The 23,918-nt window shown below is 34.7% G+C and overlaps 1 protein-coding gene across 5 annotated transcripts in view; it reads left to right on the forward strand.

The window, feature by feature from the left end:
- The window catches only part of CNKSR2 (connector enhancer of kinase suppressor of Ras 2), a 277,726-nt gene that overhangs the window by 71,615 nt on the left and 182,193 nt on the right, over window positions 1-23,918 (forward strand). For all 5 annotated transcript variants that reach the window (XM_032389505.1, XM_032389507.1, XM_032389504.1 and 2 more), the window contains exons 3-4: window positions 2,590-2,792; window positions 18,768-18,855. In XM_032389505.1, the coding sequence (XP_032245396.1) occupies window positions 2,590-2,792; window positions 18,768-18,855 (291 nt within the window). The remainder of the gene's footprint in view (window positions 1-2,589; window positions 2,793-18,767; window positions 18,856-23,918) is intronic.

Below are 23,918 nucleotides of genomic sequence, written 5' to 3' on the forward strand. Positions count from 1 at the left end.
CCTGCCAACACTGTGATTTTAGCCCAGTGGTAGTGATTTTGGATTTCTGATCTCCAAAGTATGAGAAAAAATTTCTGTTGTTTCAAGCCAAATTAAAAAATAAGTTGATATAATTATAAATTGTTCTTATCTAGTCATTAGAGAATATCTTTAATAAACTTATAAAAAGATTTCCTTCTTTTTTTAAAATATTTTATTTATTTATTTGACAGAGAGAGACACAGCGAGAGAGGGAACACAAGCAAGGGGAGTGGGAGAGGGAGAAGCAGGCTCCCCGCAGAGCAGGGAGCCCATTGCGGGGCTCAATCCCAGGACCCTGGAATCATGACCTGAGCCAAAGGCAGAGGCAGACACTTAATGACTGAGCCACCCAGGCGCCTCAAAAGGATTTCCTTCTTAATATACTGACAAGCTGGATAAAATCTCCCAAATGTTTCACAGATAATCCATGCTCAGATGCAAGAGAATCTGAATAGAATGTTGTTTTATTTGTGCAAACAAAACGTTTTGACTTAAGAGAATATTGCCATTCAAATTTAGTACTGAATATTTAATATACTATGTTTCTTTAAAAAAAGAGATCCATGGCTCCAAAAGGAATGTTCTTTAATAAAAAATGTAAATTTTTAGCAAAGAACATTCAGACTTTTATCACTATGAGACCTTCAATGGTAACATACATAACTTTGGTATTTATTTATACATACTTGGTTTTTAATGTTTATGTGTCCAAACCCTCCCCTAGTCCTTTTTTTTTTTCTCCTCCAAGTTTCTTTTCTTAAATTACCATAGAAGAAATAAACTTAAATTTCATAGTTACCCAGTGGTTGTTGACTTAATACAGCTAAATATATTGTGCCATTTGCTTCCCTTTTTCATACCCCTAGTATTTTATCTACCATTTTGCTTAAATATCCCCTCACATATGGCCTTGTGACTTGTAGTCCCATTCTGAACTCTGTCTACTCTAAGCTCTGTAAGCACAGAGAAAATCCCTGTGCCTCATTGTCCTCAACTCTAAAAGGAGGATAAATCAAACTTAGAATTCATTTGGGCTTCAGAAACTAACTAAAATTCTTTGGGTTTTATGATTTTACTATAAGGTAATAATACTTTTAATTTTACACATGATGATAACATACATGCTGCTAAGTAATTTGATGAAAGTCATCTTTTGAGCAGGTTAACCAGCCTTTCTTGGAGGTGTTTTACAACTCACAATTAGCTCTTTTAAAATTTAATTGTAACTTATGAAATCTGTCCCTAAAGTTTATTTGTGGAGATCTTAGAGTGTTTTGTATTGAATGTGTGTGTGTGTGTTTTTTTTAAAAAAGCTATTTATGGGGCGCCTGGGTGGCTCAGTCGTTGAGCGTCTGCCTTCGGCTCAGGTCGTGATCCCGGGGTCCTGGGATCGAGCCCCGCATCGGGCTCCCTGCTCGGCGGGAGGCCTGCTTCTCCCTCTCCCACTCCCTCTGCTTGTGTTCCCTCTCTCGCTGTGTCTCTCTGTCAAATAAATAAAATCTTAAAAAAAATAAAATAAAATAAAATAAAATAAAAAGCTATTTATATTGATTCATATAACTTCTTTCTACATTAATTTATAGACACAATATTTAAGGTGAAATAGTAAATATTACTGCAAATTCAAAAATGAGACCAAGGAAATATAAGAAAACAAACTTAGCAAAAAGCCAGTATGATTGTTTTCCATGTGCTTCGTAATTGACTGTGAGCTAGTGCAGCCATGACAAAAAATAAAAATAAGTTCAGTTTCATAATTTGTATTATAAAAAGGAAAAAGTGTATTGGTTCCACTGAGAAATTAGAGTTTTTTTCTGGTACCATATTATAGAAGAAGTTCTTATGTGAGTCATTATGGAGAGGACACAGAATAAAGCTATATTGCATATGATTTGTTTCTTTTTCATTTTATCGTTAGCTTGTGCTTTCTTTGCTCACTTTGGGAAAGCAGAATTTTTCATAGCATCTACATTCATGACTATGCATATGCTAATAGATTAGATAATAAAAAATAATTACTGGGGTGCCTGGGTAGCTCAGCCAGTTAATGTCTGCCTTCAGCTGGGGTCATGATCCCAATCGGAGTCCTGGGATTGAGCCCTCGTGTCGGGCTCCCTGGAGCCTGCTTCTCCCTCTCCCTCTGCCCCACCCCTAGCTCACGCTTGCATGCACCCTCTCTCTCTCAAATAAATAAAATCTTTTAATAAAAAAATAATTACTGATAAAAATGATTTTCACAAGTAAATGAACGTAAGTTTGGGTTTAAAAAAACACTTATGAGTCCTAATAATCTTTATTTCTTGCGTGGTATATTTCCAAGATATAATGCCCTCATCTTTTCATGTTCATATTAGCATTTAACACATTTTATTGTAATTTGTTTATCTTACATTTACCCAGATCCTCACTTGACTGTGGGCTCTGCTAGGCCAGGAATCCTACCTTAGTCATTTGTAACTTAATACTAATTCTGTTGCCTGTACATAGTAACATACTTAGTAAATATTTTAGTGAATGAATATAATATTGACTTCAAGTATATTTGTTTTCTCTCTTTTTATAATTCAGAATTATGGCTTGGAAACAGAAAATCTAAAAACCCTTTCTCACAAGCTGAATGCATCTGCCAAAAATCTACAGAATTTTATAACAGGGAGGAGAAGGAGTGGCCATTATGATGGGAGAACCAGCCGAAAATTGCCAAATGACTTTCTGACTTCGGTTGTGGATCTGATAGGAGCAGCCAAGAGTCTGCTTGCCTGGTTGGACAGGTAAAATCTTCCACATGTTTCATAAGTAATCCTCCTCGACACTATCTTGAATATAACAGTATTTCATGTGTTCTTGTGAAAGAATTGGACAGATAGAGGAATATCAAGTTACAAATGTCTAATTATGATTCATCACAATATAGGGGTATCATCAAATAGACATTAATCATTTGTAAATTTTTATATCTAAGTAGCCAATTAATAATTAGTCCCTGACTATTTCAGAATACCTTAACTGCTTTACAAGCAAAGTCATTTTTGGCTGTCATAACAAGATTGATAGTACTGTTTTATCTCCTAATTTTCTTTATTCATTGTATTAATTGGTCATATTTAAGGGTGTGAGCATTAGGATTCTATTTACTGTTTTCAATGGCTAATTAGACACTGACACTTTAATAGTATGTAGTGCATGTCTCCTTACCTTGCTAAATTCATTCTTTATTATTACTCACATTGCACAATCTTGAATATCATAAACATAGTTTTAGATTTTTTCTAGTTAATTTTTATTTGTCTAGGAACACATAAGATAACAAAAGTTTTCATGATATAAAATGAAAAAAATATTAAAATATGTGATTAAACATTGTAATGGTAAAACAAATTACAATTTTTTTAAAAAATTAAGCTCTTTACTTTCATTTTTAGAATTTTTTTTATAAGGGATATGTACTATGTTATGGTGGTTAAATAACCAAATTTTAGAGTACATTTTATTCTCATAAGAAACTCTGGTAATATACAATTTTACTAGAATTCTTTCTTGAGTAAATGTCAGTGGGATATACATTATATATAATATTTTGGCTTTTTAAAAATCTGAGGCCTTAAAAATAAAATATTTGTATTTTTAAGGTAAAAGTTAAGATAATTTAACTTCATATTATCTAAATTTATATATATTAATAATAACATATAATATGATGATACTAAATCCAAATCTTAATACTAAGCCCTGGGTTATTAGCTTTTTGATAATTAATTGGTAGACAGCATATTTCTTTTGCATTATGACATTATTAAAATTTAATTCTCATAATTGTCTAAACTACTTTTATCAATGTTTAAAGTAGTTGCACTTTAATTATATAAATTCTGCAAGTTTCATAATGGTCAATAAGTAAAATATATTTAAAATATGGCTTAGTCCTTAAGTAATGTAATATATTTGTTTCAGAAGGCTTCTCAGTAATTATAAAGCTTAAAGAACACATACTCCATTTTAGTTTATCCTCTTACACTATGACCTGCTCTATAATTGTGAATTTGCTTTACCTCAGTAATTGTATTTAGTAAATTTCATTTTATGTTCTTTTCACACTAGTACTTGTCAAATAAATGAATAATAGAATGTTTTTACTTTTTAGTGGCAGATATGGCTTTTTACAAAATCATATAAATAGCTTCTAGAACACTATGATAGTTTCTGACATTTTATTGTATTACATAATTTTTTATGGTGACATTTTTTTAATCATCTAAGAAGATGCTTTTAGTAAGTGCCAGTTCACCTACAAACACATATGAGTATACACACACATACAAAAACATATACAAACAGCCACATAACAATCCATGAAGTCAATCAATGGTGTTTTGTGTTTGTTTCATAGGAAGAGAAAATGTGATAAAAAGCCTGAAGGAAATAATTTAAATCATCTGTTTGGCTTCCATTGCTGCAAAGGTTTTCACAATGCTTATTTTGTATTCCATCATACCATGGTGATTGATTAAATCAAAGGCCATTTAATATTTTGACCATAAAAATGAAATATGTACTTAGAAGAAAAAAAAAGACAACTTTGTGATAACTTTAAAATCATCTGCTGAAACTGTAAATTGAAAAAAGAAACTGAAGTTTATATTTTGAAGATCTTTCACAGAAAAGTTCAGCTCCAGGCTGGCTTGCCTATAATGATGATACTTTAGCAAGCTTAAGTTTTAAAAAGGAAAGAAGGATAAAAGAATTTTCTTACATGCTAAGGCATTTGGACTTATGCCAAAGGCCTTTGGAACCTGTTTAGTAGGGTCATTGTGTTTAGGCCTGTGGATCTTGATGGTTACTAGGGCTGTATGTAGTGTTGGGAAAAATTAAAGAAGGGTAAGGATGGAAGAAGGAAAACTAACTTAAGAGGCTATTTTAGGAATTAATCATGCTGCTGCTACTGTTGATGATTTTGATGCTAATACTTCCAGCCACACTCATTTAATCAAAGCAAACCTAGGAGTGTTGTCTTCATTTTACAGATAGGAAAACTAGCACTTACAGAGGTTAAATTCAAAACCAAATGGGAAGTAAACGGTGGAACTATGATTCAGCCCAGGCATCAGACAACAGAGTTGATTCTCCTATTTACTGAGGTTTTTAATTAGAGGAGCAGAAGTGAGAATAGAAGAATGTTAGAGATATTTATGCAGATAAATAAGATTCTGGGACAGGTAAGATCTATAGACTACAGGAGGCATCTAGGTATTTGACTTGGCTGGCCCAGTGGATGGTTATTGCCATTATCAAAACAGGAATAAGTTATGGTGGAAGATGAATGTTGAGTTGAGTGTGAGGCATGATAAATTGTGAAAAGGTCTTTAGAGTACTGCTGCTCAGAAAAAATATATGACCGATAGAGATTTGGGAATAGTTAAAATATAGGTGATAAAGTCATGGATGTATTAATATGGTGGTCTAAGGAGAGTTTTAGAATGGATTCCTTTTATTCTGCTCTGTTTGTCTTCTGTACGACTTATACCTTTCTAACACTATATCATTTACTTATGTATTATTTTTTTGTCTGATTATATGATGTATGCTTCAAGAGAGCAGGGATATTCATCTGATTTGTTCACTGCTGTCACAATTATCTAGAAGAGTTCCTGGCCTATAGTGGGTGCTCAATAAGTATTTTTGAGTAAATGAAGAGAACTGGGATAAGGAGTGAGCTCTGTGAACCACCAACAACTGAAGGATGAGTAGAAGTGCTGCTTGTGGGAAAAAAAATGAGAAGGCATAACCAAAGAGGTAGGAGAGAATTAGATGAGAGTGGTGTCATGGAAGCAAAGGTAGTAAAGAGGTTTTTGTTTGTTTGTTTGTTTGTGGGTTGTTCGGTTTTTTTTTTTTTGAGATTTAAGTATTTTATTTTTTCCAACTTTATTGAGCTGTAATTGACAAATAACTATGTAAGTTTAAGGTGTACAGCATGATGATTTGATACACATATATATTGTGAAATGATTACCACAGTAAGGTTAGCTAATACATCCATCACCTCATATAATTACCTTTTTTTCTGAGAACATTTAAGATGGGAGTAAAGAGTTTTAGGGGGGAAAGGAAGTGGTGAGTAGGATCAAATGCTGCTGAGTGATTAGGTAGGTTGAGGACTGAAAGTGTGTAGTGAATGAGGGAATCAGGATATATGTGACCGTACTAGCAACGGGTTAGTGATTTTATTTAGAAGTCATGAAAACTGGAATGCATGAGTTGGTTATGAATTAAAGGTAAGTGAGAATTCCTCTTTGAAGAAATTTTTTTCTGAAATTGTTTGTAGTTCAGAACAGTTTGTGTAATGTTAACTTCCCTTTTTCATAGATTCTTAATCTTTTAGTGGTGATAGGAAAGAAGAGAGGTTAATGATGAATACTACTTCTATATTTGGGAGTTTAACTTTGCTTCCTCCTCTGCCACGGATTATATGAATATCTTAACTGTTCCTTGGCTAATATAAATTTCAGAAGGTCCTGAAATCAATTTAAATATAATAGGACTTTTTCTGTAACTATGCAAGGTAAAATGTTTAGGCTGTTTGTTTTCCTGACAGTAACCCAGACTTTTATCAGAGATTATTAGTGGGTGTGTATTTAGGTTATATTTTTATTCTTTTCAAAGAAAAAAAATGTTTTCTAGGTAGCAGCAAGAACACAAGACAACACTTCATATGTCCTCTTGTTTCATTGTGTCCTACAAGCTACACAGAAAACAAAACACATTAATCATTGTTAGAATAGCCAAAAGAGCAGTGTTCTCCATGGTCATTATTGTGAATCCTGGCCAAAATGCATCATGAAATAGTGCAAAGGAGCAGAAGGCTGAGAAAGAGTTGAATTTCAGCTCTGCCTCTTAGTCCTGGGTAATCTTGAACCTTAACTTTTGTTTTTATTTTCTTTTTAGAATAGGATGTAAAACCTGCAGAATTTGAAGTTCTCTTCTAAGCACTAATACTCTATAATTAATTGACCTTGTTCACCAAAGCCATATGAGGAATATATCCAACTTATTTCCTTCTAAATAACATCAAAGGATGAACACTAACAACATTTGTTAGTTACTTGTAGAATCATTATTTAACTCTCTACCCCTTCTCTAAATAAATTTAGTTTTTTTAAGTTCTAGAACAAAACTAATCTCTTTTTTTTATTTTTTAAATTTTATTATGTTATGTTAGTCACCATACATCATTAGTTTTTGATGTAGTGATCCACGATCCATTGTTTTCATATAACACCCAGTGCTCCATGCAGTATGTGCCCTCCTTAATACCCATCACCGGGCTACCAATCCCCCCTCCCCCCTCCCCTCTAAAACCCTGTCTGTTTCTCAGAGTCCATAGTCTCTCATGGTTCATCTCTCCCTCCGATTTCCCCCCCATTCATTTTTCCCTTCCTTCTCCTAATGTCCTCCATGTTATTCCTTATGTTCCACAAATAAGTGAAACCATATGATAATTGACTTTCTCTGCTTGACTTATTTCACTTAGCATAATCTCCTCCAGTCCCATCCATGTTAATGTAAAAGTTGGGTATTCATCCTTTCTGATGGCTGAGTAATATTCCATTGTATATATGGACCACATCTTTATCCATTCATCTGTTGAAGGGCATCTCGGCTCTTTCCACAGTTTGGCTATTGTGGACATTGCTGCTATGAACATTGGGGTGCATATGGCCCTTCTTTTCACTACATCTGTGTCTTTGGGGTAAATACCCAGGAGTGCAATTGCTGGGTCATAGGGTAGCTCTATTTTTAATTTTTTGAGGAACCTCCACACTGTTTTCCAAAGTGGCTATACCAGCTTGCATTCCCACCAACAGTGTAAGAGGAAAACTAATCTCTTTATGCTTTCATTATAAAAGGTAAGAATGTGTCCTGTCTTGTTTATTTTTGTTTGTTTTGAAGAACTTAGAACTTAGGTACTTAATTATAAAAGTTCCATAGAAATGACATTGACCAAAAATTCTTAATATTTTGATCTGTAGGTGTAGATTTATTTTAATTTAAAGAAACAGTGATAAATATTTTGGCATTAAATTTTCTATTGCATTTTGGGGAGAACTTGCATGCATAGCAATATGATATGGGTTTATTGCAATTTTTATTTTATGTCACTTGAAAGGGAAGAAAGGAAAAGAAAGAATAGGTGAAAACCTTTAATTTAGTTGTAGATACTGAACTAGATGCTTCATATATATCAACTCACTAAATTCTCATAAAGCAGGTATCATCCCCATTTTACATATGAAACAGTAAGTAACTTGCCTAAAGTCATTTGTCTAGCATGCTACATCTCCTTTTTAAATGTTGACTAATAATTAAATATTTTGAGGAACTTATTCTTAGGAATGCAGCATATATAAACATTTATTTTCATTTTGGTATTTCTCTTCGAGTGCTAAACAAGAGTGTCACTTTTCTGGTTTTGGCCTGGATACTTAAAAATCACTATATAGAATTTTTATTTATAGAAAATTTAGTTAGCATTCTACTTTGAAGGCATCAATGAGATATCTTTTAATATCATTGAAAACCTTTTGGGGCTCCTGGGTGGCTCAGTTGGTTAAGCATCTGACTCTTGATTTCGGCTCTGGTGATTACCTCAGGGTTGAGATTGAGCCCTGCATGGGACTCTGCTCTGGGCATGAGGCCTAATTAAGATTCTCTCTCTTTCCCTCTCTCTCTCTGCCACCACCCCTGCTCGTACGCACGTGTTCTATCTCTCTCTCTCTCAAAAAAAAGTAAAAACCTTTTGAATTTTTTTTTAAAGATTTTATTTATTTATTTGAGAGAGTGAGAATGAGAGAGAGAGAGAGAGAGCACATGAGAGGGGGTAGGGTCAGAGAGAGAAGCAGACTCCCCGCTGAGCAGGGAGCCTGATGCGGACCCAATCCCGGGACTCCAGGATCATGACCTGAGCCGAAGGCAGTCGCTTAACTAACTGAGCCACCCAGGCGCCCCAACCTTTTGAATGTTTGAGACTTAAAAGTTAGGGGGGAAATGTTTATAATTCACAAAACCTTCAATTTCAGTGGAGCTTTCATTCAAATAAAATTCATTTTCAAAAACCAGTCATCTGTTGAGGGGCATCTGACACTCATATGTGGAACATAAGGAATAGCACAGAGGACCATAGGGGAAGGGAGGGAAAACTGAAGGGGAAGAAATCAGAGAGGGAGACCAACCATGAGAGACTCTGGACTCCAGGAAACAAACTGAGAGTCAGAAGGGAGGGGGTGGGGGTTTGGGGCAGCCAGGTGATGGGTATTAAGGAGGGCATGTGATGTGATGAGCACAGGTTGGTATACACAACTAATGAATCATTGAACACTACATCAAAAACTAATGATGTACTATATGATGGCTAACTGAACATAATAAAAAAAAAAAACAGCTCTTTACATTTCTTAAGTCATACAAAATCTAAGGGTAACAAAATTGCTTTTTTGTTCTCCCATTTTAAATATTTACTTGAATGAAGTAGCAGACTTTCCCAGAGGAAAAGCTTCTGAGATGAATCACATTTGGTAGCTTTACTGTTTATTTTCAATGCATGGTTTACTTGTCTATTTTTAACCTACATCCTGCTGTTCTTCACACCTCATCTTTCCTGTGGTTTTATATGGCTTTGCCAAGTCAATCTATACTTGGAGGTTTACAGATCACTGTATATACCACGTTGTACAGTAACATCATTAACAATGTTCATAAGTATTATTTATAGAAAAAGTTAATTTTGTTACTTATAGTGAAAGTTCATTATTTCCTCTCATTTTTTAGCATTAACGCCTAATTCTAATTATTTCTAAAATACCTTTCAAGGCTATTCTATTTTGAAGAGATCAAGGAGATATCTTTTTATGTCATTGAAAACCTTTTAAATGTTTAAGGCACAAGAGTAAAGTGACAAGGCAAAAATATTTTCTTTGAAATCTTTTGCCTTATCCAAAAAAAATGGTTGAACTGATTTCTTCTTCCATGATGGTAAACTATAGGACAAAAACTAATTGTATACCAGGAAAAAAATTACAAAAACCAATCTACCTCAGACACTACCAGATACTGTTGTCCATTGTTGCTTGGTCTTCTTTCCTCTCACATGCTCACTGCTCTCATTTGGCACCTCTTGTTGCAGAGATAAGCACTAATGTTAGAACTGTCACTGTGCATGGACTGCACTCAGGCTCAGCAGGGCCAACCTGAGAAATAGTAAGGCATTCCAGATATCCTTATTAACTTCTTAGCTTTTTAGCTTTCCTTATTGGCTTCTAATTTGTTTAGCATTTCTGAATCATTAATAACTTTTCCATAAATGTAATACTTTTGTTTGAAAAGAACATACAAAAGAATACTTTCTTATAGGGTCATAAACCTTTGCACTCGAAAGAGTTATAAGCACTTTATTATCCATATGGTGATTTAAGAGGAACAGTTGCTTAATTTTTAAGATCTAAATAGGATAGTTCCTGTAATGGCTGTTTATTGATGAGCCAAGGATTTTTTTTTTAAACTTGCTGGCATCAGAAAGCTTTCCTGCCATGAATTTAATTTCCTTTACTTGGAGTCACTGTGTTCTTTTTTGTAAGTAGCCTGAGCTCTAGCTTAGGGTTTTTTTGTTTGTTTGTTTGTTTCCAGACTGAAGAGTAAACTTCTCTTTTTTTTGTTTTGTTTATGAACTGGTTGTGCTCATGCACTCTACAGAGATCTATTTCTTTATCTAGATGATCATTAAGTCATGATTGAGTAATCATCTTTGGTAACTCACAAAGATTGAAACCCTGTCTGTCGGTCTTCATTTATTTACATATGTGTATAGCCAAAATAATCATACCAAACATTAATATCTTCAGGATAAGTGTTCTTTAGTATGGTTATACATGATCTGCCTTTAAAATAAAAACTTTAGGGGAATTCACTACAAGAGAAAAATCAGTGTTTTCTTTGGTGTATGTTTAGAGTTTTCCCCCCAGTTTTCTTGACATTTAATCTTGAGCTAGAAACTTGTCTTACTTGAAATATGAATGGTCAGGAAAGTGGAAAACATGCCTTAGAATTCAGTTTGCTATAGGCATTCAGTCATCAAATAGATTTTTCCTTTTATATATTTTGAAGATCAAATTTATGGGAAAAATAATGCTATATTTCATCTTATTACTTTTGAATGAAGTTTTTAGATTTTATTAACAGACTTTGACCTTTTCAAACCTAGGAACCTAAACTCTTTCTACTCTTGCCAGAAGCATGTTGAATTCTTAATTAAAATGCCAATTTTTATGCTTCAGTGCAGCAAAAATGGCCTTTAGTTACTTTTTAAAAACGATTTGTCTTAGAAGTGTTTATATTTTACATCTTTTTTAAAAATAGTTTTATTGAGGCCTAATTTACATTCTATAAAATTCACCCATTTTAGGTGTACAGTTTAATGAGTTTTAGTAAATTTAGATACACCTTTGCAACATCTCTACAATCCAGTTTTAGAAAACTTCCATAAGAATAGATTTTTTAAAGCTGGTTCCTCACAAAGAGGTTAACTTTTTAAAAATGAGAACGTAGATTAATTAATTACATATTTTTTCCAATTAACTTTATTTGAATTCTTAATGTCTGTTTTAGTAAATTATGGTGATAAATACACTGAGTTTTGGAATGTAGATTAGTGGAAGACAGCCTATAATAGGCTATGGCATATAGGATTATTTAGAAAACAATATGTTAAAAACACTGGAGAAAAAAAGGGTCATTTAATAAATAGTATCGGGACACCTGGTAAAACCTTTGGAAAATAATGATAGAACACTACCTGTTGTTTCTAAAAAATTTTAAGTATATCTTTTATTTAAGTGGAAAATAAACCCATGAGAAAATATAGACAAAAAATGATTGCTAGATGTAGAAAGACTTAAGTATTAAAAATATGGAATAAAATACAAATGAATATCCCAATTGACTTTCACTACATAAAACTGAAAAATGTGACAAAGTATAAGACAGATGACAAACTTGGAAAAATAAATACTTGCAACAAACATATGAGAAGCAGAGTGTTAATCTGTACTATGTGACTATTACCTTCGTATTTTAAAAATACCAAAATATAATGGATGAGCACATAGACATTTCAAAAGAGACGACACAGAAATTGCTGATAAGATGTATGTACCAAACGTCAGAGCTCTGAAGTAAAAACTGATGGAACAAGAAGAAAAAACAGATCCACAGTTATAATTGGATACTTCATTTTTTTTTTAATTTTTTTATTGTTATGTTAATCCCCATACATTACATCATTAGTTTTAGATATAGTGTTCCATGATTCATTGTTTGTGCATAACACCCAGTGCTCCATGCAGAACGTGCCCTCCTCAATACCCATCACCAGGCTAACCCATCCTCCCACCCCCCTCCCCTCTAGAACCCTCAGTTTGTTTTTCAGAGTCCATCGTCTCTCATGGTTCTTCTCCCCCTCCGATTTCCCCCCCTTCATTCTTCCCCTCCTGCTACATTCTTCTTCTTCTTTTTTTCTTTCTTAACATATATTGCATTATTTGTTTCAGAGGTACAGATCTGAGATTCAACAGTCTTGCACAATTCACAGCGCTTACCAGAACACATACCCTCCCCAGTGTCCAGTCACCCCATCCCTCCCACCCCCCCATAATTGGATACTTCATATCCACTCTCTTGATATTGATAAAACTACCAGACATAAAGTCAGCAAGGATTAGAAGAACTGAATACCACCACTAAACAACATTATATAATTGACATTTTTAGAGTACTTCATCCAACAAAAGCAGAATACAAATTCTTTTCAAGTGCCCATTGAAACATTCACCAAGATAGACCACATCTGCATCATAAAGCATACTTTGACACATTTGAAAGAATTAAAATCCAGTTAGAGTATATTTTTTTTAAAGATTTTATTTATTCATTTGACAGAGAGAGAGAGAGCGAGAGCAGGAACACAAGCAAGGGAGTGGTAGAGAGAGAAGCAGGCTTCCCTCAGAGCAAGGAGCCCGATGCGGGGCTCGATCCCAGGACCCTGGGATCATGACCTGAGCCGAAGGCAGACGCTTAACGACTGAGCCACCCAGGCACCCCGAGTTAGAGTGTATTTTTAACCATAATGGAATCAAACTAGAAATCAAACAACACATTTCCATGTAATCCATGGTTAAAAGAGTAAGACTCAAGAGAAGTAAAAAATATATTAAACAGAAGGAGAAGAGAACAAATCATAATTTTTGTGGCACACAAACAGTGATAAAAGGAAAATTTATAGCACTGAATGCTTATATCATAAAAAAAGATCTCATCAATCAACTAAGCTTCCATCTTAAGAAAATAGGAAAATAATAGCTAATCAATGTGTATAAATTTTCAGTTAAGCAAGATGAAAAAGTTCTAGAGGTCTGCTATAAAATATTGTACCTGTAGTTAACCTGTAGTTAACAATACCGTCTTGTACACTTAAGGTTTTGTAAAGAGGATAAATCTTGTGATAAGTATTCTTACAATAAAAGAAAATAGAAAAATAAGAACGAAATAAACCTAAAGCAAGCGGAACATGGTAATAATGACAAAGGATTAAAAATCAATGAAGCTGAAAGCAGAAACACAGTGGAGAAGTTGATCAAAATAAAAGGAACATGAAGGAATACTACTAATACTTCATAAATTTGACAGCTTAGATGAAATTGACCAATTCCAATTCCTTGAAAAACACAAACCAAAATTTACCTAAGATAAAATAGATATTCTGAATAATCCTCTGAGTATTAAAGAATTTGAATTGTACTTAGAAACCTTTTGTGGTGGGGTATAAAAGGTCCAGGCCCAGGTGATTTCCTTGGTGAATTCTACTATATGTTTAAAGAGGAAATAACACGAACTCACACAATGTTCCAGAAGGTAGATGAGTAGGTAATTCTTCCCATCTCATTTTATGAGATGATTATGATCCTAATCCCAATACTCAATGAAAAGAGTACAAAAAAAAGAAAACTGTCAACCAGTATCTTATGAACTTATGTTAACTTTTTAACTTACATGTTAAAATCCTCCACAAAATATTGGTAGACCAAATCCAACCATATATAAATAAAATTATATACCATGACTAAGTAGGATTTATTCCAGGTGTGAAATGCTGCCTTAAATAAATCAATGTAGGGGTGCCTGGGTGGCTTAGTCATTAAGCGTCTGCCTTCGGCTCCGGTCATGATCCCAGGGTCCCGGGATCGAGTGCCGCATCGGGCTCCCTGCTCCGCGGGAAGCCTGCTTCTCCCTCTCCCACTCCCCCTGCTTGTTCCCTTTCTCACTGTGTCTCTCTGTGTCAAATAAATTTTAAAAATCTTTAAAAAAAATCAGTGTAATCCACCACATCAATGGGTTAAAGAATGAAAATCATATGATCATAACAGTTAATGTATAAAGAGCATTTGGTAGAATCCTATACACATTCATTAGAAAAATTCTCAGCAAGGTAGGAACAGACTGGTAATACCTTAACTTGATATAAAGCATATATAAAATGCAACAGCTAAACTTACACTTCCATTATGAAATACTGAAAGCTTTCCTCCTGAGACTGGGAATAGGGTAATACTATCTGCTCTCACCCCTCCTATTTAATAATCTATTGGGAGTCACATCTAGTACATTAGGCAAGAAAAGGAAATAAAAGACCTAGAGATTAGAATGAAAAAAAAACTTCCCCTATTTGCAGATTATATATATATATATATATGTATATATATATATATATCTCCTTGGTTAGAAAATTCCAAGCTATCTACAAAATATCTGTTAGAACTAATAAGTAAATAGCAAGGTTGTAGGATACAAAGTCCACACACAAAAATTATATTCCTAAACAATGAATAACTAGAAACCAAAATTAAAAATATGGTACAATTTATAGTTGCTTCAAAAGTAGTGAGTTGCCTACACATAAATTAAGCAAAATATCTACAGGATCAGTATGTGAAAACTATAAAACACTGATATAGGATATCAAACAAGATATAAAGAAATGGAGATACATACTGTATACTGTGTTCATGGATTGGAAGCTTCAGTAAAAATGTCAGTTCTCAAGTCTCCCTACAGGTATCATGAAATTCATATAAAAATTCCAGCAGGATTTTTTTTATAGCCACAGAATGTATGCTTTTAAGTTTATATTTAAAAGCAAAAAAAAAAAAAGCTGTGCCTGGGTGGCTCAGTCGTTAAGCGTCTGCCTTCAGCTCAGGTCATGATCCCAGGGTCCTGGGATCGAGCCCTGCATCAGGCCCCCTGCTCCACGGAAAGCCTGCTTCTCCCTCTCCCACTCCCCCTGCTTGTGTTCCTGTTCTCACTATTTCTCTCTCTGTCAAATAAATAAATAAGATCTTTAAAAAAAATTTTAAAGCAAAAAAAAAAAAAACCTGGAATCGTTCATCAATTTTGAAAAAGAAATTACTCATTTTTAAGTGTTACATAACTATAGTCATCAAAACTGGTATTGGTGACTGGATAAACACCGAGAGAGTCCAGACTGTTCCTTTATAGGTCTGGTTAGCTGATTTTTGACAGTGGAGAATGGATAGCCTTTCAACAAATGGTTTTGGAGAACTTGGATAGGCATAGGGGAGAAAGTGAAACTCGACCCAGGCCTCACACCTTATATAAAAATTGACTCAAAGATGGACCACAGATCTAAAGGTAAAACATAAAACTATAAAACTTTCATAAGAAAATATGACTTACCGTCAGGTGAAGATTTTCTGAGATATAGGACTAAAGGTATAATCCAGAAAAAATTATCAAGTTTGACCTCATAAAAATTAAAAACCTGGTATGCTAAAGATCCTGTTAAGAGGATGGAAAGACAAGCCATAGACTGAGAAGAAATATTACAGTTCACCTGTTCAACAAAGAACTTGCATACAAAATGTGTTAGGAACTCTCTAAACTCAATAGTAGGAATACTAAAAATCCAAACAGCAAATGGGCAAAGGGCGTGGGGAGACATTCCACTGAAGAGTATATATATGGATAGGAAATATGTACATGAAGATGTTCAGCATCATTACCGATTAGAAACCCATTCAAGAAATATAGATAACTATTAGATATAGGTAATATATAACATAAATATAAATAAAACACCTTGGAGGGATTAAAGACCTAAATGTGAGATCTGAAACCATAAAAATCCGAGAAAAGAGCATAGGCAGTAATTTCTCTGACATTGACCATAGCAACTTCTTTCTAAATATGTCACCTGAGGCAAGGGAAACCAAAGCAAAAATAAACTATTGGGACTACATCAAAATAAAAAGCTTCCTCACAGTGAAGGAAACAATAAAACTAAAAGGCAACTTACAGAATGGGAGAAGATATTTGCAAATGACGTATCTGATAAAGGGTTAGTATCCAAAATATATAAAGAACTTATAAAACTCAACACTCAGAAAGCAAATAATCCAATTAAAAAATGGGCAGAAGACATGAAGAGACATTTTTCCAAAGAAGACATCCAGATGGCCAACAGACACATGAAAAGATGTTCATCATCACTGATCATCAAAGAAATGCAGATCAAAACTACAATGAGATATCACGTCATACCTGTTAGAATGGCTAAGATCAACAACACACAACACAAGAAACAACAGGTGTTGGTGAGGATGTGGAGAAAAAGGAACACTCAGGCACTGTTGGTGGGAATGCAAACTGGTGCAGCCACTGTGGGACACAGTATGGAGATTCCTCAAAAAATTAAAAATACAATTACTGTAGGATCCAGTAGTTCCACTACTGGTTATTTACCCAAAAATATGAAAACACGAATTCAAAAAGATAGAGGCACCCCTATGTTTATTGCAGCACTTACAATAACTAAAATACAGAAGCAACTGAAGTGTCCATGGATAGATGAATGGATAAAGGAGAAGTGGTATTTATATACACTTGATTATTATTCCACCATAATAAGCATGAAATTTTGCCATTTTCAACAACACATATGGACCTAGAGGATCTAATGCTAAGTGAAAGAAGTCAGAGAAAAACTAATCCCATATGATTTCACTCATGTGTGGAATTTAAGAAACAAAACAAATGAGCAAAGGGGAAAAAAAGTGACAAAGAAGGAACAGACTCAACTATAGAGAACAAAGTGATGGTTACCAAAGGAGAGGTGGGTGGGGGGATGGGTGAAATAGGTGATGGGGATTAAGGAGTACACGTGTCATGATGAGCAATAGGTGATTAAAATAAAACATTAAAAAAATATTTGGGGGAATTTCAAATTACATAGCTAACAGAATGGCCAACATCAAAAATACATAAGTGAAAAATTGGTTTAAAAAATGTAATCAATAAAGGATATCTCTTTTATGGACCCATGTGAGAGTGGGAGGTGCTTGAGTTGTAGAGTTTCCTAGAAGAAACAAATTATTTATAACCGGGAAGTAGTTCCATATAAGCATTCTTAGTAAATTGCCTGAAGAGATATCAAATAGGAGGTCTAAAGCACTAAGGATTCAATAATTTCACTAAATTTTGACCTCCATGCCTTTTTTTATATTAGTGATTTTCTTTTCATTAAACTGGGCCTCCCAAATCCTATAAGCTTTGGCCTTACAAAACCTGATGGGCATTCACAGGTGAGAGTGGATAAAAAGTAATGGAAAGTCACTGTGAATTCATTTGGTGGCAAAACACTTGGTAATAAAAAAGATTGCTATTTGTCTCTGACAACCTTGTAAATATGAACCTTAAGCCAGAATATATTTATTATTTATGTACCACCTTATTTGAAAAAGGATGTGAAGTGACATAAATAATTGGTTTAGTACAAGATAAAACCTAGTAAGTAAGTTCATAGAGGCAGTATATCAGTGTTTAAATCTGTGGCGTGTGGGCTCAGACTTCCTTGGTTTGAATACCAGCTACTCCCACTTACTAGTTGTCACTTAACCTTTTTGTATCTCAGCATTCTCATCTGTAAAATGGGAATAATAATAGCACCTACTACACAAGCGTTTTTGTGAGAATAATTTATTACATGTAAAGCATTTAGAACAGTACCTGGCACATAGTAAGTCCTCAGTAAGTGTTAGCTATCATTACTAGCTCTGAATTGTGAATATTTCAAGAAGATACTGTATTCAGAATCTTCATTTGAAAGTAAACTAAAATATTGTCTTTGCCTAAAGTACTCCTTTGTTTTATTTTAGATGTAGTGAAGAGACCTTATAAGTACCAAAGAACCAATAAATATTAAGAACTAAAAAAAGAAATTTGATGAAAAGCAAACATTATGTTTCTTGGGGCGCCTGGGTGGTGCTGTCAGTTATGCGTCCAAGTCTTGGTTTCCGCTCAGGGTTGTTAGATCAAGCCCTGAGGCAGTCTGCTTGAGATTCTCTCTCTCCCTCTGCCCCTCCCTGCCATGTACTCTCTCTCTCTCTTTCTCTAAAATAAATAAATAAATTTTTAAAGAATAAAAAAGAAAAGCAAACATTATGTTTCTTGAATTTAATTCTCTTCTGTTTCCTGAATTTTTTTCTAAAATATGTCCTGAATATTTTTTATCACTATGTAAACTTCAGAACAACTCATTTCCTATTATTCAAGATCTTAACTTAAGGCTATTGCGTTTGGGGACTTTTCAAGATCTCTTCCTATTAATCATAATTTTCGTTTTCCCTTTATAGGTCACCATTTGCTGCTGTCACAGACTATTCAGTTACAAGGAATAATGTCATACAGCTCTGCTTGGAATTGACAACAATTGTGCAACAGGTATTAGCTGACAACCTTTACTTCTGTTAATTTATTATCTATTTCATATTCTAACAATGCCAAGTATTCTTTTTTACCAATAGTTTATAAGATACTGGTTTGGGGGCTCTAAATAAACCAGATATATCATTTGGGAAACTATTCATGTAACCCTATAAACAAGCATTTTATTTACCAGAAGATGTAAAAGTAAACTGAACCTGTAGAGAAATCATTATAAGATGGTAGGTCTGGTAGTCTCACATTTTAGTGGGGAGGGTTGTACTGCCTTTCACAAAATGAAATTGCCCCATTTAGATAACAATCTAAGACTTTTGCTCTAAGACACTGTTCTTTATTAGTACAACTATTAGTTTCACTTATCTATTGCACATATGACAAAATATAATAGCTTTCAACAGTGATCTATTTACATGTCCTGGTTTTTTACTTTGAATATTATCCAACCCAGGGATCCCCAAGTCAAATGCCTTCAGGAGTGCTGTGGCTAATATAAATGTTTGAATCAAGTCTAGGATAAGATATGGAGAAACGTTATAGTGGTGAATTGACTAGTACATATTTTACAATATTTAATTAAATGTAATAACAAAACACATTTGAGAAGTCTGACGCCCGCAGTCACCATGCTGCGTAAGCCCTCGTGGCAGCCTGTTGCCGCTGCGTTCTCAGGGGCCAGCATTTGTTAACCTATCCAGCGATGCAGAAAGAAAGCAGACAAGAAAAAGCAGAAGATTATTAGGGAAGTTGATGATTTAATCTATTCTTCTACTCCCTGTCCTTTATTACCAGGGATAATTATAGGAAGGAGAGTAACTTTGTGACTTTTAATTGTGGAACACTTCAGACGTTCATCAGGATTCTATCATGGCAGTGAAAAAGCAGCTCGTGGTTACTCACAGACATGCGTGGAGATTGTGAACATTTTTATGAGCTTTGAGATACCCTAATGGTCTCACTGCATGTCTTTATATTTGATAGCCGTAAACTCAAGTTCCGAATTTCAAAAATCTCAACTGGATAATGGGGAGAAGAGTGGCATTTTAGGACAAGGGTCAACAAACTTCTCTTTTTTTTAATTTTGTTATGTTAATCACCATACATTACATCATTAGTTTTTGATGTAGTGTTCCACCATGATTCATTGTTTGCGTAAACTTTTCGTAAAAGAATCAGATATTAAGTATGTTAGGTTTTGTAAGCTATGTAGTGCAGGCTATCAGGGTCTGTTGCAACTACTCAGCTCTGCTGTTGTAGAGCAAACGCAGCCATAGACAATGTGTAAATGGATGCGGGTGGCTATGTGCTTGTAAGACTTTTTTGCAAAAAAGGCTACAGGTTGATTTTGGCCCATGGGCCATCTTTAGCTGACCTGTGTTCTAGGGCAATGCTAGGCCAGCGTGGTCTGCGGATGAGCAGCATTATCATCACGTGAGAACCTGTTAAAAATTCAGATACTTGGGATACACCCCAAATGTACTGTGGGGAGGGCCCAGGAATCTGCATGTTTGCTAGTTTTTCAGGTGATTCTGGTTCTCCTACATTGTTCCAGGGCCCAGGGGTAAAAGCAATAATATAATCTATGGGTTATTTTTCTTATAGCTCTTTGTTATCAATGACATTTCTTAAAAATGTATTTTCTAAAGCTCTATTCCTTTTAAAGGCATTAACCAAAGATTTGAGGTGTGGATAACAGATTATTAGTTTCTTCCCTTTTACTATGAGAGAGAAATTCTCTTGATTTAGGGATATATATTATACAGTATTTGTATGATAATCTTGCATAGCCTTTTAATACAGATATGTGCTCAGTAGCAATCTGTATTAAACAATCCTAATAAAACAAGAATTTTTTTTTTTTTTTTTAAAGATTATTTATTTATTTATTCATGAGAGACAGAGAGAGAGAGAGAGGCAGAGGGAGAAGCAGGCTCCCAAGGAGCAGGGAGCCCGATGTGGGACTCGATCCCAGGACCCTGGGATCATGACCTGAGCCGAAGGCAGACGCTTAACCATCTGAGCCACCCAGGCGCCCCTAATAAAACAAGAATTATTAAGTGCTACATGTCCAGATCTGTGATAACTCTATTATATTTGTTATATAAGCTTTTTATTTACACGAGACCCAAAACAATTGACATACGGTGCAATTAAATGTGAGGATTAAAAGTATATTTTTCAACTTTTTTACATGAGAAACTCCTATTTATTGTCAGTTCTATGAGACTGCAATCCATCTGATATCAACTTGCAAGATAACTTCATTTCCAAGCATAATTATGACAGAAAGTGGGTGTTTTTCAGTTCTTGCGTCTCCTCCAAACATCTGGACCTGGATAGCCTATTTAAAGTTTGCTTTTGAGTAATTGGACAACTCTCTGTTGCTTTATAAACCAAGACTGCAAATCTAAATGGCAGTTATGATGTTTTCTTGACAATCTTAAGGAAGAGTACTCAGGTGTATTCATTTTCTCTTAATTAATACAGAACCTTTTCCCATATCCAAAGGGGATCAACAAAGAGATCTTGAAAAAAAATTAGCTTTACTTAAGTATAGAGTGAGGTCATAAATGGAGAGTTTTCTCTGTTTAGAACTCACAGGTTCCAGAGCATACTTTTGTCGTTCTAACCTTCAAATGTTACATTTAGAAGAATGGCTGAAATGATTTTCAGTGAATTAAGATCTCCTGTAGAGAGATTGTCCAGTGGTGAAAGTGTGGTTTATGTCAGATATGACTAACTCCCACCCATTCCGCTATTTTAAGAACCTACCATCCAGGTAACAAGTGGTTCAGCTTTTGTTTCCAGAATGTATGAATACCTACTATTGACAACTACTTCACAATAAACGTATGCCATTCTGATATTGCCCTCAGAGGCTTGTTTATGCTCTCAGGACCTTTAACAGCTGCACTGTATGGCCTGACATTCTCCTTAGGAATTTGTTTCAAGGCATTAATGGGTTTAAGTGTTTCTGTTTACAGGTCAGGAAACATTAGGTAGAGTAGAGAGGGATGCTTTCAGAAATTGAACTGTATGTACATTCTGACTTGACCACATACAGAATTATTGAAAACCCTCCAAATAATGAAATACTCCAAATATACTCAGATGTAGAAGAAGCTTCTATACTCTCCACCCACTGTACACTCTGTTTTAAATAGGATGCCTTGCCCTTCATAGGACATGTTGCTCTAACATTACCTGTTTCTATTTTTTAAAGTTCAGCAGCTCGTAACATTTGTCACAGTTCTTCTATCTCACTCTCATTTTCCCGTCACATGTCCTGTTCCATGTGTCACTTTTAAGATGCTTCTGAACAAAAACCTCGGTACCCAGCTGGTTTTGGCTCTTGCCTTGCCCACCCCATCCCAACCTGTACCTGACCAGAAATACTTTAACTAGGTCTTTTCTGTTGTACCTTTTTAAAAAGATTTTACTTATTTATTTGAGTGAGAGAGAGAGAGAGAGCACAGGCGCAGACTCCCTGCAGAGCAGGGAGCCCGATGTGGGACTTGATCCCAAGACGCTGGGACCATGACCTGAGCCGAAGGCAGACACTTAACCGACTGAGCCATTCAGGCACCCCTTTTCTGTTGTGCCTTAAAGGAAATGTTAAGATACCAATTTCTCTTAACAAAATACATCTTCATGATTTAATTTACTTATAAGTATAGAATCTATCATTGTCATACTGATCATCCCAAAGCCCAGCTTTGATTTTGTGACTTTTAGCAATTTTCTTCTGATTTTCAAATTGATTACAAACTCCTTTCTTTGGAATTCAAAGGGGTTCCGAGTAGGGTCCTACCATAATTTCAGTTTTATCTTCCAGTACTCCCATATATTTTAATTGTAGCCTAGTGTGTGTGGATGAGTTATTGTTGGTAAAACAGATTTTGTAGTCTCATCTTTTTATGGTGTGGGGTGTCCTCAGAATATGCTGCATATATCTTCTTATCTCAGCCTGGTAAAATTATGTTCTATTCTTTAAGGCCTCTAGGAAGTGCCTCAACTCCTTCCCACAACTCTCTGTACCTTCTTCCTACTTAGACCATTTATATTTAATTTAACTATTTATATGGTTGAGATCAAATATACCACCTTGCTGTTTGTCTTCTATGTTTCCCATTTGTTCTTTGTTTTCTTTTTTCTGTGTATGTTTTTATTAATTATTTTTTATTATTCCATTTTATTATTCCATTTCCATTGGTGACTTATTAGCTATAATTCTTTGTTGTGTGGGCAGATGTAGAAATCCCTTGAACTTACTTTACATAGCATTTCACATCTCACCTATGACAGTTTTATTCTGCTATGAATAATAATTATCTGACTTCCATTAGATTATGAACTCCTTGAAGACAAGAATGGTGTCTTGCTCATTTTCATATATCGTAGGTGCCCATTACATACCTGTTAAAATAAATTGACCTGAGACCCAATTATCTCCTGTGGCTAGCACATGCTCATTTGTACTCTTCCAAGAAAAAGTTGGAATTAAATGCTTGAATTGGTACTCATTTTATTTCATCTCCTGTAGTTCTGTCTCTGCTAGCTATGTAAAGAACCCCAGAGATAGCCATCACTTTACATCTTAGTTTATTCATGAGTTAAAATAAGAGGATGGATCCTCATAACCACTTGCCAATGCTAGAATGAAAGTGAACAAAACTTCTGAAACACTATGCAAATATAGAATACTAACAAAACATGTCTTTTAGAGGAAACTTAATTATAAGCATGATATATTATAGTGTTTGTAAATCATCTCTTAAATAATCTATTATTTTTCTACTGTTATATGATGTCATATCTTTGGTACCGGGTTTTTCTGGGCTCTGGTCTGTTACTACCTATCCTAACAATAGGAATGAGGTTGATGGATAAAATAATGAAGTAAAATAGGTGTTTGTCAGGGCGCCTGGGTGGCTCAGTTGGGTAAGTGTCTGCCTTCCGTGCAGGTCATGATCCCAGGGTCCTGGGATCAAGCCCACATCTGGTGTCCTACTCAGTGGGGAGGCTGCTTCTCCCTCTCCTCCCCACTGGTACTCTCTGTTGTT

Source organism: Phoca vitulina, unplaced genomic scaffold (assembly GCF_004348235.1).
Source record: "Phoca vitulina isolate PV1807 unplaced genomic scaffold, GSC_HSeal_1.0 scaffold55, whole genome shotgun sequence".
NCBI lineage: Eukaryota > Metazoa > Chordata > Mammalia > Carnivora > Phocidae > Phoca > Phoca vitulina.